This window comes from Triplophysa rosa, linkage group LG25 (genome assembly GCF_024868665.1).
Source record: "Triplophysa rosa linkage group LG25, Trosa_1v2, whole genome shotgun sequence".
NCBI classification, from domain to species: Eukaryota; Metazoa; Chordata; class Actinopteri; order Cypriniformes; family Nemacheilidae; genus Triplophysa; species Triplophysa rosa.
In genome coordinates this window covers 10,864,249-10,887,824 of record NC_079914.1, presented here as the reverse complement: position 1 = coordinate 10,887,824, position 23,576 = coordinate 10,864,249, and the positions used below count along the sequence as shown (strand labels likewise).

The 23,576-nt window shown below is 38.4% G+C and overlaps 2 protein-coding genes across 8 annotated transcripts in view; one reads left to right on the top strand and one right to left on the bottom strand.

The window, feature by feature from the left end:
- Window positions 1-255: 255 nt before the first annotated feature.
- tm2d1 (TM2 domain containing 1) lies at window positions 256-11,639 on the bottom strand. The gene is made up of 7 exons (XM_057326419.1): window positions 11,486-11,639; window positions 10,924-10,992; window positions 10,362-10,470; window positions 10,164-10,255; window positions 6,125-6,198; window positions 2,594-2,713; window positions 256-1,234 (listed from the first exon to the last, which is right to left on the bottom strand). Exons 1-6 carry the CDS (start codon window positions 11,622-11,624, stop codon window positions 2,603-2,605), a joined length of 594 nt encoding a protein of 197 aa, XP_057182402.1. The 5' UTR covers window positions 11,625-11,639; the 3' UTR covers window positions 256-1,234; window positions 2,594-2,602.
- A 12-nt stretch (window positions 11,640-11,651) lies between these two features.
- The window catches only part of patj (PATJ crumbs cell polarity complex component), an 84,037-nt gene continuing 72,112 nt past the window's right edge, over window positions 11,652-23,576 (top strand). For 5 of the 7 annotated variants that reach the window (XM_057326417.1, XM_057326416.1, XM_057326413.1 and 2 more), the window contains exons 1-7: window positions 11,652-11,766; window positions 12,273-12,406; window positions 13,390-13,437; window positions 13,535-13,713; window positions 17,391-17,564; window positions 17,732-17,871; window positions 21,268-21,448. In XM_057326417.1, the coding sequence (XP_057182400.1) occupies window positions 13,416-13,437; window positions 13,535-13,713; window positions 17,391-17,564; window positions 17,732-17,871; window positions 21,268-21,448 (696 nt within the window). In that variant the 5' untranslated portion in view covers window positions 11,652-11,766; window positions 12,273-12,406; window positions 13,390-13,415. Of the gene's footprint in view, window positions 11,767-12,267; window positions 12,407-13,389; window positions 13,438-13,534; window positions 13,714-17,390; window positions 17,565-17,731; window positions 17,872-21,267; window positions 21,449-23,576 lie in introns of all 7 variants that reach the window. The other 2 variants (XM_057326415.1, XM_057326412.1) reach the window with 2 other exon arrangements.

The following is a 23,576-nucleotide window of genomic DNA, read 5'->3' as shown; positions in this document are numbered from 1 at the left end:
GGACCTTTAATTAAAGAAATTTGAGAGAAACTTGATTGTTACAATTAACATTATCTAATACTGTACATCAACTTTTACTTTCGGCATATGTTAAAGAAAATATACTTTGAAAATGAATAAGACCCAAATCAGAGCCGTCCAGCACACACGAACACGGAGCGAACCGTCGCTGTCCAAACTACTCTCATGGAGATTTATAGAGATGCCTAGCTCAGGAGACCAGGCGTACCGAGAAAGTCCCAAGGCAGCGCTGGTCACCTGTCATCGCCGACGCTGGGGAATGAGCTAAATCTAGTTTTACACATCTTAGCAGAGCTGTACGTGTTGCGACAAGGACACTAGTTCGTACAGGAGCATACTGGCTCGCACACACATTGCCGTGGTGCGGTCAGCGCCGCAATCACTTCTATGATGAAGAGGCTGTACGGTATTAATGGTGATTTGAGGGACTGAACCAGATTCTGTCGAATGAAACTGAAGGAGGGTTTGACATTGGTCCGACACAGATCGCTTGGAGATCACAGAGGGGGTTTGGTTTTACAAGACACCTGAAAGGTGCGGGCCACTTACGATTCTCCAAATTTTTGATTTTTATTCTGTGGACAACAACCAAGATGTTCATTGAGTATAGAAACCAATATTGAACACTGTACACAAAACTACACTTGTGAATTTTACATTTTGAAATTGAAAGCGTTTACGTAGCTAAATTGGTAGAGCATTGCATTATGGGTTTGATCCCAAGGACCACACATACTGATAAAATGTATGTGATAAAAATGCATAACAAAAGTGTCTGCCAAATGCATAAATGTAAAAAAATCAGACAAATATTACATACATTACACAACTAAAAATTGTATAAAATAGTAGCATTGCTACTTTTATTTAGCGCTACCATCACCGATGAGAAAAACAAACGTACGTTGATAAAAAATTTATTTACACTTGAATTGCATCAAAACACAATGTCAAACAACACAAAGTGTGGAACGGGAATGAAAAGCAATAAAATATGGATGACATTCCAGAGCTGTGACGCAGGGAGGAGATTGATGATCGATGGACAGATGGACAGAGAGATACGGGAAGTGATGAGATTTGCGGCCCAGTAAAAAAAAAAACTGGGCCGAACAGCAGAACTTGTTTGAGCAGCTCCATGTTTGGAAACAGTGATGACAACAAAGATTTACACGATCCTGTACATTTGGCGCGTCGTCTCATTTAGATCCACCTGAAACGACAGAATGGAAAGAGTTAGTGATGTTTGGGAGCATGTCCAGGACACCACAGGCAGAAGATATATTGGTCTCATCCCACACTGGAGGAGAAGCATGCGGCAGGAGATGTTTCCAATGTCGAAAATGGATCGGTGCCATTTTTCCTATACGAGTAGGAACATCTTCATTCAGCTTTCTGGATTTATTCCCAAGCTGATGTAAACATGTGTAACCTATGTGTAAGCTATAAGCACATCAGCTAAATCTAGCTTTAATCAACCTTTAAGTGCAATAGACAATCTAAGTTGGACCTAAAAGATCCACAAACAAACATAATCGTATACTAAAATGTCAATAGACAGACATGGGGACAAAAAGACAGAGAGACGGGACACAGAAACACAAAAGGGTTTAGAGACTGAAGGACAGCAAGACATGGAACAGAGATCAAGTTAAGGAAATAAAGATAGTGACGAAGACCTCAATTCATTCTTTTCGAGTCTCATGCTGGAACAATGTAAACATGCCAAAGCTCAACATGCGAAAGCTTCAGCATAACACCGTTGTCACCATCATCACCACAGCAAAAGCTTACATTAACCAGAGTACAGAAACTGATAGTGGGCAGACACAGATACAGGGAACCTTTCAGACATTATTTTCTTATGGGTTGGAGGAATGTCTGGAGCAGTGATTGAGTGAGAGGCACCAGGACAAAGAATTCAACAGATGCAGCCCAGTGCCAGCTGTAATAAGTGCAATCTCACGACCCCGTCGCGTTTTCCCAATGTCCTCCCTGCACGTTTGACATTTAATCGCTCTCTTTCCCCAAAGCGGGGAGCCCGTAGTGGGGACCGGGAGAGTGTGGGGTTGGTTAAGGGGGGTCAGAGCACAGTGGAAGGTGTCCTTGGTCCATCAGTTTGCTTTGTTGCCCCAGGAGGTCGCTTGAGATCGGCTATCAGTGTGACCTTGACTTCGTTTTAAGAAGTCGCACTTTCAAAAGAACTTTCAGAAGTTGTCACTTACCCATGAGCCCCTTGTCCTATCTAAGAAACAAGTTCGGGAGTCATGTGAACCTCAAAACAGTTCCTTATTGCTTGACCAGTGATGGACCATTTTTAAAGACGCACTTTCGGTTTCAGTTTCTCTTTAATTTATTTCACATTAATTACGTTTTAAATACGTTCATTTAACGTCTTGACTCAGTTGGAAATGTCTTGTTGGTTGCATCTTGTTCTAACACTTGTGTAATGTTTAAAAACTGAAACAGGAAGTGCATCTAAAGTTGTTAACGTCTTGCGAAATGGTCTATACTTTAAAATTGACCAAAACACACAATAACGCTTTCACAACGTTGACAAAGAAACTCTCACCTGGTGCCTTCACGGAGAAAGCTGCGTTCTCCTGTAGGTCTCGTTTGTTATGGAAAGACGCGTGAGACGTGCCCCGTAGTAATCCACGATGTAATCCGAACCATCCGATGGTCCCACTATCTACAACAGAGCAAACAGAACAATTCTCACGTGTCACAAAGACCCACATAACGATGTAATCCTTCACTAGACAATTACATGATTTTACATTACACAAAGATGAATACCAGGTGGGCTGGCTGGATCTATCGTTCTCCTCAGACGGCTCACGCTCGCACGATTGAATTATAAGTCAGAAATGGCGATTTGGAAGCAATTTAAGTTTAACCCCAGGCAGTGCTGTAATTGAGGTTGCTCTCGGAGTTCTGGTGAGGAGGAGTGTCCCGAAGGACAGGCCTCAGATCAGAGCTCCAACAATAATCTCGGAGCCCGAGCTGGGCCCATGCCAGTTCTGAGATCAGCTCCTATCCCGGCAACATGCTCGGACTGACGCACAAAGACGGCGTAATGGCTTCCTGCAGGCGTGCGCGCCCAACACCTGGCCCTGCCGGCTCGGCTCGTCTCCGCTTTGGGACGAGATGATAATGAGAACACACATCTGGTGGAGGGAGAAAGGCGCCCGACGAACACAGACACAGTGATTCTGTGTTCCACCATATCGAGATTAGCTCTAGTTTGGCAGCAGGCCAATACAAGCCGTTTACTCGCGTCTGATTGGACGATTGCTTTAGTTAGAAGGCGACACTTAGGCATCCTGTCACGTTAAAGTGTAAACTATCAAGTCCATACACTTTCGCAAGCAAACCTAAAGTTCTGCGACGTTGTTAGTCTTGCGTCATTACTTGCGCCGTGACTCGCGGAATATTGATGGATATAAATAACAGCAACATGTCCCAGGTGTTTATTCATTACTTCTCAAAGATGCATTTCCCAGACGATGTGGCTCTTAGCAAAGGTAGTTTGCTATAAAATATGGGGTTTTAGCGAGGAGCGGCGTGCGCAAATGGGGTCCCGAGGGAAGGGGATACTCTTTATCAAAAGTGTCACAATTTGAAAACGAAGAGGCCCGACAGTCGACAGCTAATTGAGAATGTAAGCGCGTGACAGCTTTGGCTGCCAAAGGCGCTCCTTAAAAGCATTGCTCTCCCAGGGCCTTCAATAAGACATTAGGAGAACAATAAACACTGCAGTGGCCCTGTTAATCAAAGCCGTCACGGCCATTTAAAAAAATAAAAGCTTGCTTTATTTATCAGCCAGGAACGAAAAACAACTGGAGGGATGATAAGCAGGTAGACGTATGAAATTCATCAAAAGACGAACAGACGATGTTTTTAGGCAATGTGATGCAAGCAACTGAACCAGGAGAATCCAAACCAAAGTGTTTATGAAAGTCAGTCAGTCGAAAATAGATTCAAGGCCCAGAACTTTTAAAGCTAACAATATTGTGCGAATTCTTAATATCTGAAGTTAAAAAGCTAAATTTCTATGGTTTACAATACAGGGGAAAACTTGAATTTTACATTTTCAAGCGCCAAAGCTTCAACTTTAACCATTTTTATTCATGCAGTGCCCGAAACTCTTAAAAACCCAACTAGTTCTCAAAATGTGAAGACGAAAAACTTAAAAATGCGGAAAGTTATAATTTTTCCTTTGCTGAAACATTGGAAAACATCAGACGTCATTCCAAAAAATAATTTTCGCCTTGTTTTCCAGTACAAATGTCTAAAAATTCTTAAGTCAATTCGTTTCTTTCCAGTCTTGTTTTCTGGGAAAAAAGTTATAAAATTTTAGTTTATGGCATGTAGTTTTTGCTTAACATAAGAAAAATGTCTCCCCGTTGCTTAAGAATTAACTTAATTCAATAAACTTAATTTTTTATTTATTAAGAATGAATTATTTTGTCTTGTTTTGCAGAACAAATGTCTGAAAATTCTTTTCCAGTCTTGTTTTCTAGAAAAAATTGATAATGTTAGGTTATGCTTGAAAAAAAAGCCATTTGGGTAAGAAAAATAAACTTAATTCAATAAACTTAATTACTCACAATTTAGGATTTTTTTGACATTTGCACTTGTAAAACAAGACAAAAATAGAAACTAAGAAACACATTTTTCGTGTAGTATACTGTTCCCAAACGTCTCAGACACAATCTCAACATATCACTGTTTTTATCACTGTTTTTAAGCAGCCATCACTGCAGCCGTTGGAATTCCTACATACACGTGTAAGAATTATTCCTAGAGTCATCCTTCAACGTGCATAACAGCCATAAATATCCGTCATCGCCGGTGGGCAGAAGTGCCGTTGAAGTGCGAGTGTCTTTCACGTAAAGCTTCATTCGGGGCCGTGCGGCCTAATGAGAAAGTAGCGGGGGAGATTTTCCCTAACAAGATGACAAATGGACCGGCTTTATTCAGTTGTCAGGTGTAGGAGGCCTTTAATAGGGGTTAGGGGAGTCCTGTGGGAGTGTGTGGCCCGGAGGGAAGAGGAAAGAGGTGGAGGAGCGGGAGGCGCAAACAAACCACGCTCTCATTAGCTCCTCTCACAGCGCTGAAGCCACTGGAGGAGAGACACAGGTGCCGGTGAATACAAACACAAGCATTGAGACAGGAGTCAAGACTGAGATCCTCTGTCTACAGTTCATTTGGGGGATTGTGGGTAAAGCCCCCTTAAGCAAGTATAGTGATTAAACAAACGTTTCTTTATAAAGTGGTTCCTCTTTCTGAAGTGCAACAAAATACATTTCTGCTGCTACTGAAATTCAGTGTGAGGTAGCAAACCAAAATTACCCATGGTAAAGGTGTAGTAACTACGTTTTTTTTGCGGAACAATTACCAATTGTTTTACCAGTTTTTCAACAGATACACAGCAAAAAATAAGTCTTAAAGCATTTTTGTCTTGTTTTCTAGTACAAATATGTAATATTTTCTAAATCAAGATACAGCTACTTGACAAGGAAAACGATCCAGAATATTTGATCTTGTTTTATGAAAGAAAATATAAGAATTAAATTACGTTTATGTTTGAAACAAGTAAAAAATCTGGCAAGAAAAATAAGCTTTTTCCTTTTTCTTTAGTATCTAATTCAGGTTTATTTTCTAACCCCATTGGCAGATTTTTTTGCATGTCTAAAACCTAAACATACTTAATTCGTAACTATATTAGATTTTCTTAAAGACTAAATATCTTACAGTATAGGTCACATTCCTTGTCAAGCTAATGTATCTTGATATTAACTCAAGCTAATGTATCTTAGATATTTGTACTAGAAAACGAGACGGAAATGCTTGGTAAGCCATTTTTGCAGTGTTTGGTTATTGTGGTGAGATGGTAGTAAATTTACTACAAATAAAACTAACAAAAACTGTGGTTCCGATAGTTGAACCATGGAAAATTTTCATTAGAAAAACAAAGCCAAATTATTTGGTCACCATTGAGATTTGTCTTAATGTAAACACAGAATAATAATGGCCAAATATCCAGTAGAGTTTCCAACACAAATTGGGTCAAAACCTGAAAATGAATATCTTTTACCTGCATGGATATCAACATGAAATCCACTAAGCTTCCAATTCCACAGAATCCCACAGTGCAGAACTTCAGAAGACCTGAAACAAACAAAGAGGAACCAAGACGTCAACCAAGAAAATACAACTTCGTAAGAAAACTGGTTCTGAAAGGTAAAGTTCACCCAGAAATTACAATTCTTTCAACATTTACTCATCTTCATGTCAAACCTGGTTAACTTTTTCCTGCAGAACACAAAAGATGATATTTTGAAGAATGTTGGTAACCAAACAACATAGGTCCCCATCAGTGTTGGGTGTAACTAGTTATTAAGTAATTGGTTACTGTAATTTAATTACTTTTCCATTGAAAAAGTAAAGTAAGGGATTACTCTTATTTTTTCTGTAATTGAATTACAGTTACTTCTGATGTAATTGAACTAAATACTGTGTAAAATATTCAATAGTGGAAATGACATCAAAATTATGAGTCTAACTTTAAAATGTATTCTTTAATGCAGTGGTCACCAACCCTGCTCCTGGAGATCGACCGTCCTGAAGATTTCAGCTCTAAACCCAATCAAACACACCTGAACTATCTAATCAAGGTGTTCAGGTTTGCTTGATAATTACAGACAGGTGTGCTGAAGCAGGGTTGGAGCTGCAGTCTGTAGGACGGTCGATCTCCAGGAACAGGGTTGGTGACCAATGCTTTAATGTATCCTTCTCACATTTGTATACTTTGTCAGTTAGTAAGAATAATTTATGTAGTTATTTATTTGCATGAATTTAATAAGCCGTTTCATGTCTATGCTTGAATCAATTCTAATCAAGGTTGATGTAGGATATAGAAAGTAATTAGTAATAAGTAATTAAACACTTTTTGGAGAGTAATTTGTACAGTAATCTAATTACACTACTGAATATGTAATTAGTAACTTACTCAACATTGGTCCCCATTGACTTCCATTATATGGACCCAAAACCACTAAAACATCTCAAAATATCTTCTTTTGTGTTCCACATAAGATATGTCATATGCTTTTGAATTTTGGGGTAAACTATCCCTTTACCAAAGTAAAAAATTAAAACCAAAAATATACCCGTGGCTGTACAAATGACCAAAATAAACAGTTCCAGTCAGGACATAAGCAGGTCTACTTTGTAACATCAAGGTCACCATGAGATCGGAGGTCAATTAAACCCCCCGCCATCTTGTGATTCAAACATAATTGCCCCTAATCGTCCCTAATATTACTTATAATTGGTCATTGAGAGGCTTAGGCATGTTGATTCCAGGGCGGATATCAAAAAAGCCACCTGCAGAATGTCTCCTCAACAAGTCCAGGCCTTCCTTTCAGAGGGTAATGGCCCAGCAGCTCTGGGGTCAGCCCAGACCAGGTGTGGCACAATGAAGGAGTCTATAGAACTGACTCCAGCGCGGTGTGAGACCGCCTTTTACAAACTCCTCGCACAAAGAACCCAGGAACAAGGGGGACCTTCAAACGCCCGGGCCCTTTTGTCCTAACGCAGGTGCTTAATTGATCAGGAAGTCCTTAAAACATGGAGAGATGGAGAAAGATGGAGCGTCCTGCTGTATCCTGCGTAACCTTGGCTTTCAGATGTGTGGCCTGGGCTCATCTGCATACGATGAGAATAAGCGCTCTGTTTAGAGCGCCGCGGGATAGATGCACACCCCTAGATCTTCAGACAAAACTCAATACAGGAGGTGAAGGAGAACTGTTTTAGTTAATTAGTTGTCACGTGGAGACTTGTTTTGTTAAAACGCCTTGTAGAAAGCAAGCAAGGTGCTTCACTTGTTCTCAAAAGTGTGCTACGGGATGTTTAAGCCTTTTGAGGGCGATTCTGTTGGCTTCGTAGTTGAGCAGCACGGAGCTTTTCTTAAAATCATTGCGAGTGTGCTGACGTCAGTGGTGGACTGGGGTTTGTCTCCAAATTTGTTGGAGATGGTTATTATTGTAGATTTAAAGGAAGGTCAAGAGTTGTTCGACCAACAAAAATGTGAAAAATCAGTTTAGCCACCACGCTTTAAAGCATCAATTTATAGCATAAATGATTCATTCATCAGTCAAGAAGATCATGACTGGGTGACATTTCATCTCAAAGTCAAAAAGAAATTACATTTTGCACAAAGAAAAAGCTTTTTTTTTCCATCGCAGCAAAATTGAAGATAAACACTCCCACCAAATTCTCATTAGCATAAGTGTATCTGGATCTCATTACTGTAATTCAGTACTTTTTTAACTTTAGAAAATGCTCTAAACAAATTAATACAAATTATAATTATTGTTCAAATTAATATGAAATACAGAATTGAACAAATATAACCACTATGTATAGACCACTTCGGAAAACGTAAGCAACCCCTCTATATAGCTTCCTATTTCAGTTTTTTGACATTACACAAACGTTTGAACAAACTAAAACCAACAGAACATTTATAAACCAATCAAAATGAAAGATTTAATTAACTATTCGCTTGTAGCCAAAATAAATTATTGGTCCAACAAGATGGTCTTGAGAATAAGAATTATATCGCACAATACCATACCACCAGACTAGCAACAAGTAGCAAATCACACTCAATGCTATTGGCCCCAGCATCCTGTATCAATACATAATGTCACCACAGGAGAAAAAGATCACACTTGTGTGTTCCATTTGTGAATCTCTCTGAATCCATGACACATTAGGACAGAAATCATATTTCATCTGTGCTTTTGTTAATAGTATCTTCTGATTTCAAATATATGAAATAAATAGATATTGAGCAAAATAAGTGCAAATTCTGCAATTTGGTGTACATGTTATTTGCTACTAATCTGAAATAATATCAATAACTAGCCATTAAAAGAATTTCTCTCAGTCCTGGTAAAAAATATAAATAATATTACCCATCGTTCTGTCTGTATGCCAGGAAAGAGATTGTGAAATTTCATTTCAATATGAAAAGAAAGGTGGCGAGCGCGCAAGAGCAGAGAACAATAACACTGATCTGTACGGTTCCTCTTCAGAGAACATCTGGCAAAAAGGTGTGTCCTTGGAGAGGAGAAACAAGATGATGTCAACAGCAGAACATCCAGGACTGACTGTTCTCAAGTCCCTCGTGTTCCAGCGAAGCAGCAGAATGAGATCTTTTTATGAGTTATTGACAGGTAAATGGATGCCAGAACTCCATCTATTTAACGTGGGATGTCAAAGCGTGCCGTGAAGGCAGAGGTGAGTTCAGGATATGGCACACAGCCGAAGAGAGAAAAACATTACAGATGTCGAAGCCATGGCGTAGGGGTATCACGGCGCTAATGTGGGCCACACAAATTTGAATCTATCTTGTAACACTCATTTGCACTTGCTGTTTTTAATCCCCATCATTTCTGTCTAACGGACAAACAAACGTTTTCATATTTTTACATTGAATAACTCTACTAGTTCACTTAAATTTAAGTGAAATGTAATGATAATCTGGTTAAAATGATGACAAAAACTACATTTATATTGATTATAACCATTTAAGCCTGATGAATAACTAATGTTATACATTATTGCTGCAGGTATGTACAATATATAGCATCTGTTTAATAGTTTGTTCGTTGGCTGGTCTCTTAAAGGGATACTTCACCCAAAAATGAAAATTCTGGAAGAATGCTTATAACCAAACAGATTTCGCCCCCCATTGACTCCCATAGTAGGAAAATTTACTTTATCATTTTTTTTGTTCTGTTGAACACAAAAGAAGACATTTTGAAGAATGTAGGACAGCAAACAGTTCTGGGGCACTTTTGACTACCATCGTATTTTTCCTACTATGGGAGTCAATGGGGGGCAAAATCTGTCTGGTTATAAGCATTCTTCCAAATATCTTTCTCTGTGTTCATCAGAACAAAGAAATATATACAGATTTGGTACTTGAAGGTGAGTAAATGATGACAGAATTTTCTTTTTGAGTGAAGTATCCCTTTAATATTAATAGCATAGAGATCTGGATAAACCTGCTATTTGAAATGATAATCTTGTGAAATTAAATAGAAGAGAAGGACGCATCATACCCAGAGCTGGGTATCCCAGGTAGAACCGATCCGCTCCAATCCATCCCAGGAACAGTGACAAAGCAACAGCTACTTTGTATGAGTAACCACTCCTATCACAAGAAAAAAATACATAATCATATAGTGTTAATCATATAGTCTTCATAAATGCATTCTAACCATACTTAATGTAAGGTGACATTAGAACAGCAAACCTACACATTCCGACATTGGATAGTTTTGTTGAAGCCGACCTCTTCGCCATTGAATTTGAACAAAGTGCCATTGGACAGCCGGCAGCTGATGTTAGGAGCAGGTAAACATTCAACTGAAATTACAAGATTGCAGATGTAATAAAACAGGCAGTGCAAATGCTATATATGCTCTATATCTATGGGTAATGCAAAGATTCTATGTAACAAGTAATCAAAGAAAAGAGTCTGACTTCATAAAATGATGTTCTTCCGATTTCAAATGAGCTTTTATAAAGATGCCCTGTATCTACATAACATATCCTAATTAAGTGTAAAATAACATAAGCTATACATGATCTGTTAATATATATTCAGTGATTTTAAATGTTATGATGTGAAATGAAGGAAAATAACACTAATAAAATGTATGCTAATTTAGACATAATGCTCTTTGAAATGTTCCTGAATCTGAATATATAAATCTAAAGAAAAATGCCAAATAGATGCATTTTTGCTAGTGGTCTCATTCGGACCCACTGTATAGGTCAATATAAGTATGAGTATAAGTATGACCACAGTCCACACACCCCATGCCAACCGGTCCTTGCAGTTCTCTGGTTCCTGAGTTGCATCATCTATTTTGGGTTCTTTACACATATACTTGAGCACTGTTAAGGTGGTATCAAACAATATTTAAAACATAAAGCAACAGCAGTGATGCTGATTTCCAGTAGTGATGAATGCATGACATAAACCATCACAGACAGAATATGACACGATCTGCTACAAACACATAACCGTGTGCTGGTTAAACATATAAACGCACAGATCTTTAAATAAATATTTCTATCTATACAATAAAAACACTGAAATTAATGCAATACGGTTAAACCAGTGTTAGAGTTTGTATGATATATCTGGCTACCTAACATTACATACCCAAATAACGTCTACGAATCACAAATCTAAACCCAAATCCCAATATCTAAACTCAAATAACACCAAATAATAGTATAGGTGTTAAATCATTCTACTCAAATCATTCAGTCCATTGCCAACTGCACCATAAACAACACATCCATCGTAGCAACAAAGCTAGCTAGCAAGCTATCAACTCAACGACCACTATATATTAAGCTATTTCCAAAGGATATTGTCCCAATTGTAGTTTATCACAACTGTCCGCATCGTTTCCCAGGCTGTGGATGACAGTCAGGCTGATGGTAAAGAGAATAAACCCTTGTGTTGTTGACCGAAACCGCGTTAAACTCCGCCAGCGTGAAGCCATGTTGAATTGTCACGTGACCGCGCGGCTCTTAAAGCGGTACCGCACACTATTCTCTTCACAGATAGCATGTAAATTAAGTCTCTTATATTGATCATCTTTAAAGCGTTTGACTCCGCGTGTAGACTTAACGAATGCGGGTGAGGTTGTTAGAACAGTTTGACATCTAAAATCAAGTGTCATGTGAACTTATTAACCGCGTTTGATGATGGTAGTCAACTTTATACGCGGCTAACAGAGCTAGCCTGAATAACATAATAGGCTTTTGTATTGGGAAGTAACGTTAGTGGCACGTTTGTTTCCTTGTATGAGATTGTTTGCTAACTTTCACATGTTAGAACATCTTATTAATGTTTCTTATGCAAACGTATGGTTGGATATAAAGACTATTTTACGTTGTTTAGGCTGTCATTTAGATTGTTTAACCGCAGTGATTTCAATGGTGACCATGCACCTGTTAGATTGCGCTTTTATACTTATGTCGTATATTATTATACAATTTCTACTGAGATTAACACGATTAAATGATATGAAGACAAACATTTCTTTGAACTATACTTAAGTGGCGGTTTCATTGTATTAATACTTTTATTTGAACTGAAACGAAGTTAATAGAAACTGAACGATCACGCACTTCCGGTTTCAGGTGAGTCTCTCGAGCAGGTGAAGGGACACTTTCAATCTCAGCCCCAAACCACACTTAAAATGCTGGTGTGTGTTCAATAAGGGAACTTATATCGACAGAGACTTGGTTTAACAGCAAGAGTCGACACAAGTATTGTTTGGTAAGTGTGAGATTTATCTCGCTTTTGTTTTGATTGCTGTTCACGTGAACGAAAACAGGCTTTGATCATGTGTTATTGTAATGTTTGTACGCCTTATGATCTTACATAGGACATTGTGTGTGTTGAAAAACAATTAATATAACAAAATGCATTTATTTCGGTCTCATGTTAAAGTTGATGCTGATGTCATAGGGTTTGAGCTTGGTTTTTAACATTTCGCATGACGTTGAGGTGTGGCACAGTGTTGGGGTTGCGTGGGGTAGCGGTTGTAGTTATGGCCTGGAAACTGAGAGCTTGTAGGGTCCAACCTAGTAAAGAATATGAATTTATGCACTATCATACTTAGTCATATAAGCTGAGATTTTTAAAATAGGGGTTTTCAAGCCAGAAGAAATCATGTAAATTAAAATGAACGTGTGTGTGTGTGTGTGTCACAGAAAAAATGAGAGAACAAAATTAATTGAATTTCAACTAATCAAACCTCAGGAGTGACATAAAATCACCCAACAGCTATGTGAAAGACTTACAGCATGACAAGAAACATGAAAACTGTGATTAAAAATCCAGGTTATCTCATAAAAAAGAACTTTTTCATAAATACATGTGCAAATATTACTGTTGTATTGCTTAAAAGTGAATATGAATGTGTTTTCTTTGCAGTATTTGAGATCTAAAAAATACAGAGCATCTTTTCTGTTATTTTTACCTGTTTCTCCAGTTTTCATTTTCTGCAAATAAATGCAAATAGAAACAACATTTTTATTTTGGGAGAACTATCGTTAGTAGTTCAAAGAATGAAACACAAATTGTAATTTTACCAAAACGCATACCTATAAATAGTAAATTCAGAAAAACTGAAAATAATTTTTAAGCTGTCTACATTTTTTCCATGGCTGTATGACGTACGTATGTATAGCTATATAATTTATTGTATGTGTAATTAATGTATGTATAATTATTTATGTTACTTCTTCTTTTTATAGGTCGATCAGCACCAAAAGCAACAGCTATGTATGAGAACGTACCGACAGGTATATCTAAAATGTAAAGATTTACAGCCAGTTAAATGTATTTGAGCCTTTCATCTGTGATCAATGCATTGGTCTCTGTGTGCATGTATCTTCTCAGTGTCAGCTTCCGAGCGACAGCAGGTCCTTCAGGCCCTGGAAAGGCTGCAGTCCAAGCTCGTGCAGAGAGAGGAGTGGAGTCACAGCGAACAGCTCGGGATGCTGAAGGAAGCCCTGCAGAGTCCTTTGTTCGGCCATATACTCACCCTGCAGCATTCCGTCAAACAGCTTAAAGACCAGGCAAGATTTCCTCTTAGACATTATATAGAATTATTTGGACTGACTAATAATCTTTAAGCATTATATAATGTTTGTTTATTGTCATTTTTTATAAGAAGTTAGCAATGCTTCTGTTACAATCCAAATTTGGAGCGCTTCCGAGGTCAAATGAAAACAGTGGTTTTATTGATTCTTTTGCGCGGTATGCTGTAAATTTGTATTTATCATCAGTTAGGCTAGGAATGACGTCACAGATATAGACGCTTAAAAAATGAGTGCATTATTCCGGAGGCATCCCAGAATGCAATTCTTCCCCCAACCGCAGAGTCCGGCCGCTGCGAGTCCCTCATGCCTATTTGTATTCAGCCAGGGTTTTTATTGACACAAGAAACCTCTCTACAATAAACAATCCGCACACCAAATTAAGATAATGGCTATAACGGAAGCTCGCCTTCATATTGTAAGTGCTAGGAAGGTCAGATGTGTACCTATGAATGCGTCAAGTGAAAAACCTATCAAGTATGTAGAGGCAGGCAACAGCCAGAGTTTCTATCAAGCACTAATATCCACTGTCTCAGTTTGAGTAACTGCCTTGTCGGAGATGTATCGATAAAACAGGCTGGAAGCTGCTCTGTCAGCCCGGGCTAAATAAGCACATGACTGATAAGTTCCCACAGAGTGAGTCTAAAGGTCATTAATACATTACCTGTTTGGGACTAGCAAATACTGCAGAGGAATGTATTGATTTTTTAGCTTTCCCTTTTTTCCCTTCCTCTGCCTGTAGGTCACGGTTGGAATAATCGTCGGATTGAGCATTACATGATTTCCAAAATGAAACTGCTGTGAGATATATGATAGACTAGGAAATAAATAATCATTTTTATTTCATTTTTTTGTAGTTTCCATTTATTTCGGTTTTATAAGAAGTCCAGAGAAACAGGAAATAGTTGTGAAGGTGGGGTTGGGAATGGGACTGGGACTCGAGCCCGAGTCCCAGAGAGAGCCTGTGATGCAAAGCTATATGAGTCTCAATATTTAAAGGAGTAGTTCACCTTCAAAATGATGATTCTGTCATCATTTACACACTCTCTTGTCATTTCAAAGCGGTATGACTTCTGCAGAACATAAAAGATATTTTGAAAAATGTTGGTAACAGAGCAGCACAAGCCCCCCAGTCACTTCTATTGTATGGACACAAAACCAATGCAAGTGAATGGGGGGGCTGTTAACAACATTTTTCAAAATATCGTCTTTTGTGTTCTGCGGAAGAAAGAAAGTCATACAGGTTTGAAATGACAAGAGGGTGACTAAAGGAATAGTTCACCTTCGAAATAAAAATTCTGTCATCATTTTAAATCAGTTAATGCTGCAATCCGTTACATTTGCCTCCTCTGTTTGAAGCATAAAATTACGGGTTACAAATTTTCTTTACATGGGTTAAATTCAAATGACAGGGCTAGGGCTGGTAAACGATTAATTACGATCGCATCCAGAATAAAAGTTTGTCTTTACATAATATACAGTTTCTCACAGAAGTGAGTACACCCCTCACATTTTTGTAAATATTTTCTTATATCTTTTCATGTGACAACACTGAAGAAATGACACTTTGCTACAATGTAAAGTAGTGAGTGTACAGCTTGTATAACGGTGTAAATTTGCCGTCCCCTCAAAATAACGCAACACACAGCCATTAATGTCTAAACTGCTGACAACAAAAGTGAGTTCACCCCTAAGTGAAAATGTTCAAATTGGGCCCAAAGTGTCAATATTTTGTGTGTCCACCATTACTTTCAAGCACTGTCTTAACCCTCTTGGGCATGGAGTTCACCAGCGCTTCACAGGTTGCCACTGGAGTCCTCCTCCATGATGACATCACAGAGCTGGTGGATGTTAGAGACCTTGCGCTCCTCCACCTTCCGTTTGAGGATGCCGCACAGATGCTCAATAGGGTTTAGGTCTGGAGACATGCTTGGCCAGTCCATCATCTTTACCCTCAGCTTCTTTTGGGGTCGTTATCATGTTGGAATACTGCCCTGCGGCCCAGTCTCAAAAGGGAGGGGATCATGCTCTGCTTCAGTATGTCACAGTACATGTTGGCATTCATGGTTCCCTCAATGAACTGTAGCTCCCCAGTGCCGGCAGCACTCATGCAGCCCTAGACCATGACACTCCCACCACCATGCTTGACTGTAGGTAAGACACACTTGTCTTTGTACTCCTCACCTGGTTGCCGCCACACACGCTTGACATCATCTGAACCAAAATGTTTATCTTGGACTCATCAGACCACAGGACATGGTTCCAGTAATCCATGTCCTTAGTCTGCATTTCTTCAGCAAACTGTTTGCGGGCTTTCTTGTGCATCATCTTTGGAAGAGGCTTCTTTCTGGGACGACAGCCATGCAGACCAGTTTGATGCAGTGTGCAGCGTTTGGTCTGAGCACTGACAGGCTTACCCCCCCACCCCTTCAACCTCTGCAGCAATGCTGGCAGCACTCATACGTCTATTTCCCAAAGACAACCTCTGGATATGACGCTGAGCACGTGCATTCAATTTCTTTGGTCGACCATGGCGAGGCCTGTTCTGAGTGGAACCTGTCCTGTTAAACTGCTGTATGGTCTTGGCCACCGTGCTGCAGCTCAGTTTCAGGGTCTTGGCAATCTTCTTATAGCCTAGGCCATCTTTATGTAGAGCATAATTTTCAGATCCTCAGAGAGTTCTTTGCCATGAGGTGCCATGTTGAACTTCCAGTGACCAGTATGAGAGAGTGAGAGCAATAACACCAAATTTAACACACCTGCTCCCCATTTACACCTGAGACCTTGTAACACTAAAGAATCACATGACACCGGGGAGGGAAAATGGCTAATTGGGCCCAACTTGGACATTTTCACTTAGGGGTGCACTCACTTTTGTTGCCAGTGGTTTAGACATTAATGGCTGTGTGTTGAGTTATTTTGAGGGGACGGCAATTTTACACTGTTATAAAAGCTGTACACTCACTACCTTACATTGTAGCAAAGTGTCATTTCTTCAGTGTTGTCACATGAAAAGATATAATAAAATATTTACAAAAATGTGAGTGGTGTACTCACTTCTGTGATATACTGTATGTCTCTGTACTGTGCATATTTATTTTGTATTTATAAACGCGTACACATACATGTGTATATATATATTTGCATTTATATGTCATTTCAAATTATATTTCAGCATTTATTGATTTTTATTATTTTATGTTTGTATTGAATATATGTTTTTATAAATGAATAAATTAAATTAATATGCACAGTTCACAGACATATATTATGTGAACACAACATTTTATTCTGGATGCGATTAATCACGATTAATCGTTTAACAGCTTGAAAACTGAAATTACGAATTCATACTCAACTGCTCAAATTGTAAATCATTATTATAATTTTACCTTTGCCAACTTTGTGGTTTACGGTAAGGAGACTGTTTACTTGCTTAAAAACATTATTTTGTTTATTTATAACCAAACATTTTTTTTTTGGTTTGCAGCTTTAAAGGATTTTCACTGTTGTTTTTCTTGTAATGTTTTTACGTAATGTAACTTGCAGTTTTATGTTTCAAACAGATGGTGATAGAGAGGCGAATGTTACAGATTGCAGGTTTAATCTAGTTTAGATCAATTAAATAAATGTTTTTCTCTTTGCTTCGTGTGTAGTTAAACAGCTTGCCTCCAGACACCTGCAGTGAGTTCAGTTTCTCTAAAAAGGGTCAGTTGATCGTCAGCGCGAGTCGCCCGTCCAGCAGTCTCGGCTCTGTGGTGTCCAACGGTACGACCTCCACGAACGCATCTACAGAGCAGCTGCAGAGGTGGATCAATGTAGCTGCAAAGGTGTGATGTCGAAGTTTTGTATTCAGATTTTGTTCATATTTAGATGAACGAATATGAAATGTATCATTTCTATTATGCTAGATCCGTATTTGTTTACAATTTGGTTAGTGCAGATGCCAGATTCTTTGGTGCGTTTTCAGAAGTGGCTTCTGACTTTTTTAAAACAGGGAAGGAAAACGGAGATCATCAGCCTCCAGAAGCCATTATCTGGAGGCCTGGGCTTCAGCGTGGTGGGCCTGAGACCTGAGGGGGTGGGCAGTCATGGTGTGTTTGTCAGACAGGTCCAGAAAGGAAGTGTCGCAGACAGGTGAGGCCATTTACACGAGACCCTTTTTATGCGTTTTGGCTGTTCGTTTACACGACAATGGCGTTTTGGGGGACTGAAAACACAAACTTTTGAAATCGTGTCTCAAAGTGCAAGTTTTTGAAAACGACGGCATTATCGTTTCCGTGTAAACTGTGTTTTCCAAAAACGATGACGTCATACGCATGCGTATTACGTGTTCAGTCTGTAGGCATGCGCGAGTATACAGGTGCTGGTCATATAATTAGAATATCATCAAAAAGTTGATTTATTTCACTAATTCCATTCAAAAAGTGAAACTTGTATATTATATTCATTCATTACACACAGACTGATATATTTCAAATGTTTATTTCTTTTAATTTGATGATTATAACTGACAACTAATGAAAATCCCAAATTCAGTATCTCAGAAAATTAGAATATTACTTAAGACCAATACAAAGAAAGGATTTTTAGAAATCTTGGCCAACTGAAAAGTATGAACATGAAAAGTATGAGCATGTACAGCACTCAATACTTAGTTGGGGCTCCTTTTGCCTGAATTACTGCAGCAATGCGGCGTGGCATGGAGTGGATCAGTCTGTGGCACTGCTCAGGTGTTATGAGAGCCCAGGTTGCTCTGATAGTGGCCTTCAGCTCTTCTGCATTGTTGGGTCTGGCATATCGCATCTTCCTCTTCACAATACCCCATAGATTTTCTATGGGGTTAAGGTCAGGCGAGTTTGCTGGCCAATTAAGAACAGGGATACCATGGTCCTTAAACCAGGTACTGGTAGCTTTGGCACTGTGTGCAGGTGCCAAGTCCTGTTGGAAAATGAAATCTGCATCTCCATAAAGTTGGTCAATAGGCCAATCTAGTCATTGTCTAATATAAACTCGTTGAAGTCTCTACCGAATGCATACATTTAAATGAACTTACACCGCAACATCCAGCGTTTGCAAATACCTTTATTACATGCGGATTAATGCGGACAAACGCTGTATGAATGACGTAGATGCGCCATCTAGTGGCTGTGTATGGAAGTCTGTTAATGAATTATTGCTAATTACAATAAAATTAAAAGTAGGCCTAATATAAACTACTCAAAGGGTGCCATTTGTTGATGCCATCTTATTTGACATTCACATAAGATATTTGCACAAAGCTTCAACCTATTTTATTAAATATTGTTTAGGTGACTGTTAAACTAATAAACATTTGAACTGATTTTTTAAAATCAGAATTTGGTAATTATAATAGTTTGTTTTTGTCTTGCTTAGTGAAAAATTTACATTTTTGTTTAAAAAACAGTTGCCTGTTTTTAATAATGTAACATTTAATTAGCGCTGCAACGACGCGATTACGTCGACGTATTTTAGTAGTCGACGTAATCACGTCGTTGCAGCCCTAATGCGTGAAATGCGTCGACGCCTCGTATTATTTACGTTTATCTGTTGTAATAGCAGTTTCTGTTCCCGGGCATGTGTAAGTGAATCAGCAGAACAAGAGAAAGTATAATACACCTGACAAACAGCGATCGAGAGCCTCGGACGCAGTAAGTTAGTGGACGGAGGAATTCCCCCTAACGTTAAGTTACCCCGGAATGCGATCATCACAGCATGGACACGCAATCAGAAACGGCCGGAGAGGGGCATGTAGATGTAGCCTTTCATAATAAATTACTTTATTTTAACACTACGCTTTACATGAATGATTTACATTAACGCTATTGTACTAGTGTAAGTTAGTGTATGTGAACCTTTGCAGATTGTGACCCTGCTTAAATTACTCTTAAGCTTCAAAAAGGACTAACTATCATGAAACCACCAATGCACTTTTTATTTCATTCGATAGCTTTATGCGAGGAATAACCAATATATCATAATGAAGAAACTCTGACCTCCGCTGGTGCTGTCTGTCAATCTCCAGTCAGCATGCGTGTGTACGGTGACGGTCAGGACGCTACTCTTTCCAACATGTTCCAATGTTTTCATTATTCTTCATAATGACAAGATGATAGTCTATGGTTTAGTTTAAAATGTATTTTGCTAGAGACTGCGAGTTAACGTTACTCGCTGAGTGTAGCTTAGCTTATTAGAAGCACTGGAAGCGGTCTGAATACGAAATAACTCTTTTTAAACCTCTGATTTAACTGTAAACTGTTGGATTGATGCAACGCACTATGTGTTAAACATGTAACATATCATCTCTTCTCGTTGTGTTCTAACTATTATTGACTTTGGGGAGCAAAATGATCCCGGGACTTCAGAAGGAGTAGGTGCTTTAAGCGCATCATTGTGCGTCCGGGATGCGCATAACTGTAAATAACTGAGCAAATGCATTAAGCGCATCATTCTGAGTTCAGGGTGCGCGGGCTCGCTTTAACGATACTCTGCATTAGAGTCTTTTATACGGTGATAGTTTTGTACAATAAACAGAGACAGATAGTAGTATTTTTACTTTTACTCAATTACATTATGAGACTGAAAATAGAGTCGGATATTACTTGGAGGAAAAATATACAGAGCATATATCATGCTCTAGTATTTCATAAACACATTCTTAAATGTTTTTACATTTACATTTAGTCATTTAGCAGACGCTTTTATCCAAAGCGACCTACAGATGAGGGAAACAATGGAAGCAATTGGAACAACATGAGGACAACAAAAAGCATAAGTGCAATAAAAAAAAAGGTCTCATATAGCCTACCACAGTATACAGAGTTAAGTTTATTTTATTTTTTCACCTTTAATACAGTACTTAAGTACATAAAAAATCTGTCTTTTTTACTTTTAAAATTAAAACTACTTAATTGAAAGAAGATAGTGATTTTAATGTAAACACGGATTAAAATGTTAAAACGACAATATTTATTTATAAGATGTAGTGGAGTAAAAAGTATGATTTGCTTTATAATGTAAGAAAATACTAGAATTTATTGTTTATTTGCAAAGTTTGCCAAAGGATTAATAAAGTAATCCAAAAAATCTTTATTAGATTAATAAAAAATAAGTATCGTTAGATTAGTCGACTAATCGAAAAAATAATCGCTAGATTAGTCGACAATTAAAATAATCGTTAGTTGCAGCCCTACATTTAATTAGTAAAATAAAGACTATTTTTGGGGGGGGGTTGGTGAGGGTGCGTGCAGTCTTCCTTCTTTTTTGTCCTTGGCTGATCACATACCTGAGTATCAAGTTTTTATATGAAAATCTTTTCTGTAACGCTGCTTTGCAACAGTGCAAATTATGAAATGCGCTAGATAAATAAAATTAAAGATCTGTTCACTCTTGCACTTTTTGACCTTCATTTGCATGTCGGGTTTACAATGCAGCTGTACCGTGAAATGTCCATTGCGTTCTGCTGTAGACCATTTATGTTTATGGTTACACTGGGATATGTCTGATCTCCAGGGATGGACGACTGCAGGAGAATGATCAGATTCTGGCAATTAATGGGATTCCTCTGGATCAAAGCGTGACGCAGCAGCAGGCTATTGCTCTCCTCCAGCAGCAGAGGGATCGCGTGGAGCTGGTGGTGGCCAGAGACACCGCCGCCAAACCGAGGCTCTCCACATCTGGACTCATTCAGGTGGTATGGTTGTTTTAAATGTCATCTCATTTAACAAATCTTCAGTGTTGTCCGTTGTATTAAGCTACAGCTTTGTTTCCTGTGTAGTTCTCCAGGATATTCCTGATTTAGTTTATTTTCAGTGGGTTTCTGGGTGCATTCTGTAATGCATTAATGCAGCGCAGATGTAGTTTTTGGATTTGTCTGGTTTTTTTTTAAGGTGAAGCGTGGAGATTTAGCGCTACTAACTTCCTGTTATTAAAGGAATAATTTTCATTTTTGGACAAACTTTGTCATCATTTGCTCACCCTCCAGTTGTTGCAAACCTGTATACATGTCTTTGTTGTGCTGAACACAACTGAAAATATTTTAATGAAAGTTTGTAACAAAGCCGTTTTGGGTCACCATTGACTCCCATAGTAGTCTTTTGTCCTACTATGGGAGTCAATGGTGACCCAAAAATTACCTTGAAACATTCCTATTACAGTATATCTTTAAGTATATCTTTTTGATTAAAAAGTTGAAGACTTAGTTTACTAAATTATCTCAGGTTTCTGTGAAAGGTCTGCATATCAGCCGAGATGCAAAAGAAACAAACTCAGCAGATGGATATAGTGAATGTGGAAGAAACCAACAGACAGTAGATGAGCATTATTAACTGAACCCTTCAACAATAAACATGCTGTTTTTCCCCATGTCCACTTTAATTAAATACACCGAACTAACGGTTTCCTAGATAAACAGTGAGATTGCAAAGAAAACAGTTTGACCAACGAGTTACACTCGACATCAGGTTCAGTTCAGTCTGTGCACTACGTGAGCCGGGTTGCGCGTTGCTGCCGTGTTTTGCCATGCTTATTTTTTCCATTTGAAATGTTTAATATTCTTAATTCAAGGCCACGTCCTGCATAACGGATCCAGACTTTTGTTTAATTCATGTGCCGTTTTATTCATGGTTGCGTTTAATGGAGCATAGGGCACAGAAATGTGGTTGTGATTTGATTTGCTTGTTGCTTAGCCAAACTCTCCGTCACCAGATGTCAACAAAGTAGTCTGTGTTGCTGAATTTGTTTATAAATCAGATTAAATGTATATTTGTTGGGACAATGATTTGTTTTTTTTTTTGTATTTTTGACAATGATTTTTCATGGACGTTAGGCATGCCGCTGGCTTTAGATTTTGCTAGTTTAAATGTAAAATATACAGTAATAAAAAAAATTAAAATTAGGGCTGTCAAACTATTAATAGCGTCCAGAGCAAAAGTAAGTGTTAACATAGTATATGTCTGTGTACTTTGCATAATAATTTTGTATTTATAAACACATACACATGCATGCATATATTTAAGAAAAATATAAAATATTAACAATTAATAAACATTTAAATTTAAATTATTGTTAAAATAAATAAATACATGTATGTTTCCTAAATATCTATATGTGTTTGTTTATAAATACAAAATTAATATGCACAGTACACAGACATACTGTATATTATGTAAACAGATTTTTGTTATTTGCAAAATTGCAAAAAAAATAATAAATAATGCCACAATGAAAAAAATTGCATGGTCTAAAATGGTGCATGGTTTTGACCGCAATGTGACATCTTTTCGTGAGATTCACCCTTCCAAGATCCTGTAGAAATTCAGCCTTGATCAGGAGAAAATTGTCCAAACGTGCCGTCTTCTCATTATGTGTCATTACCTGTCTGTCAAAGACTCGGGTATTACTCGTGTCAGTCATCATATGTCGGCTTAAAAGCTCAATAATAAAGACGTCACTCCATAACCACGCATTATGTCCTCTCTTTAACCCCGTTTCCAAACAATCCCCTCCTTCCACTCCATCTCAATCTGTCCTCTTATCATGTAAAGCTGAGAAAATATTTATCTATTTAAGGTTGCACGGGCCCCAAGGGTCCTCCGCTCGGTTCCTTAAATGGACGAGAGCAGAAGCAAATGTAGCCGAGGTATATTTTCCCTCACTTCCTATGCCCCCGTACCCCTTCCCCCTCTCTGCAGACCCGGACTCTTAAAAATGTCTTGAATCCTAATTATACTCCGGAAAGGTTCACGCAAGCGAGTGATACACAGCTCTGGGATTGCCACTCCTGGAGGAATAACATCCAGGTTTTTCCCATAAGGGATTCC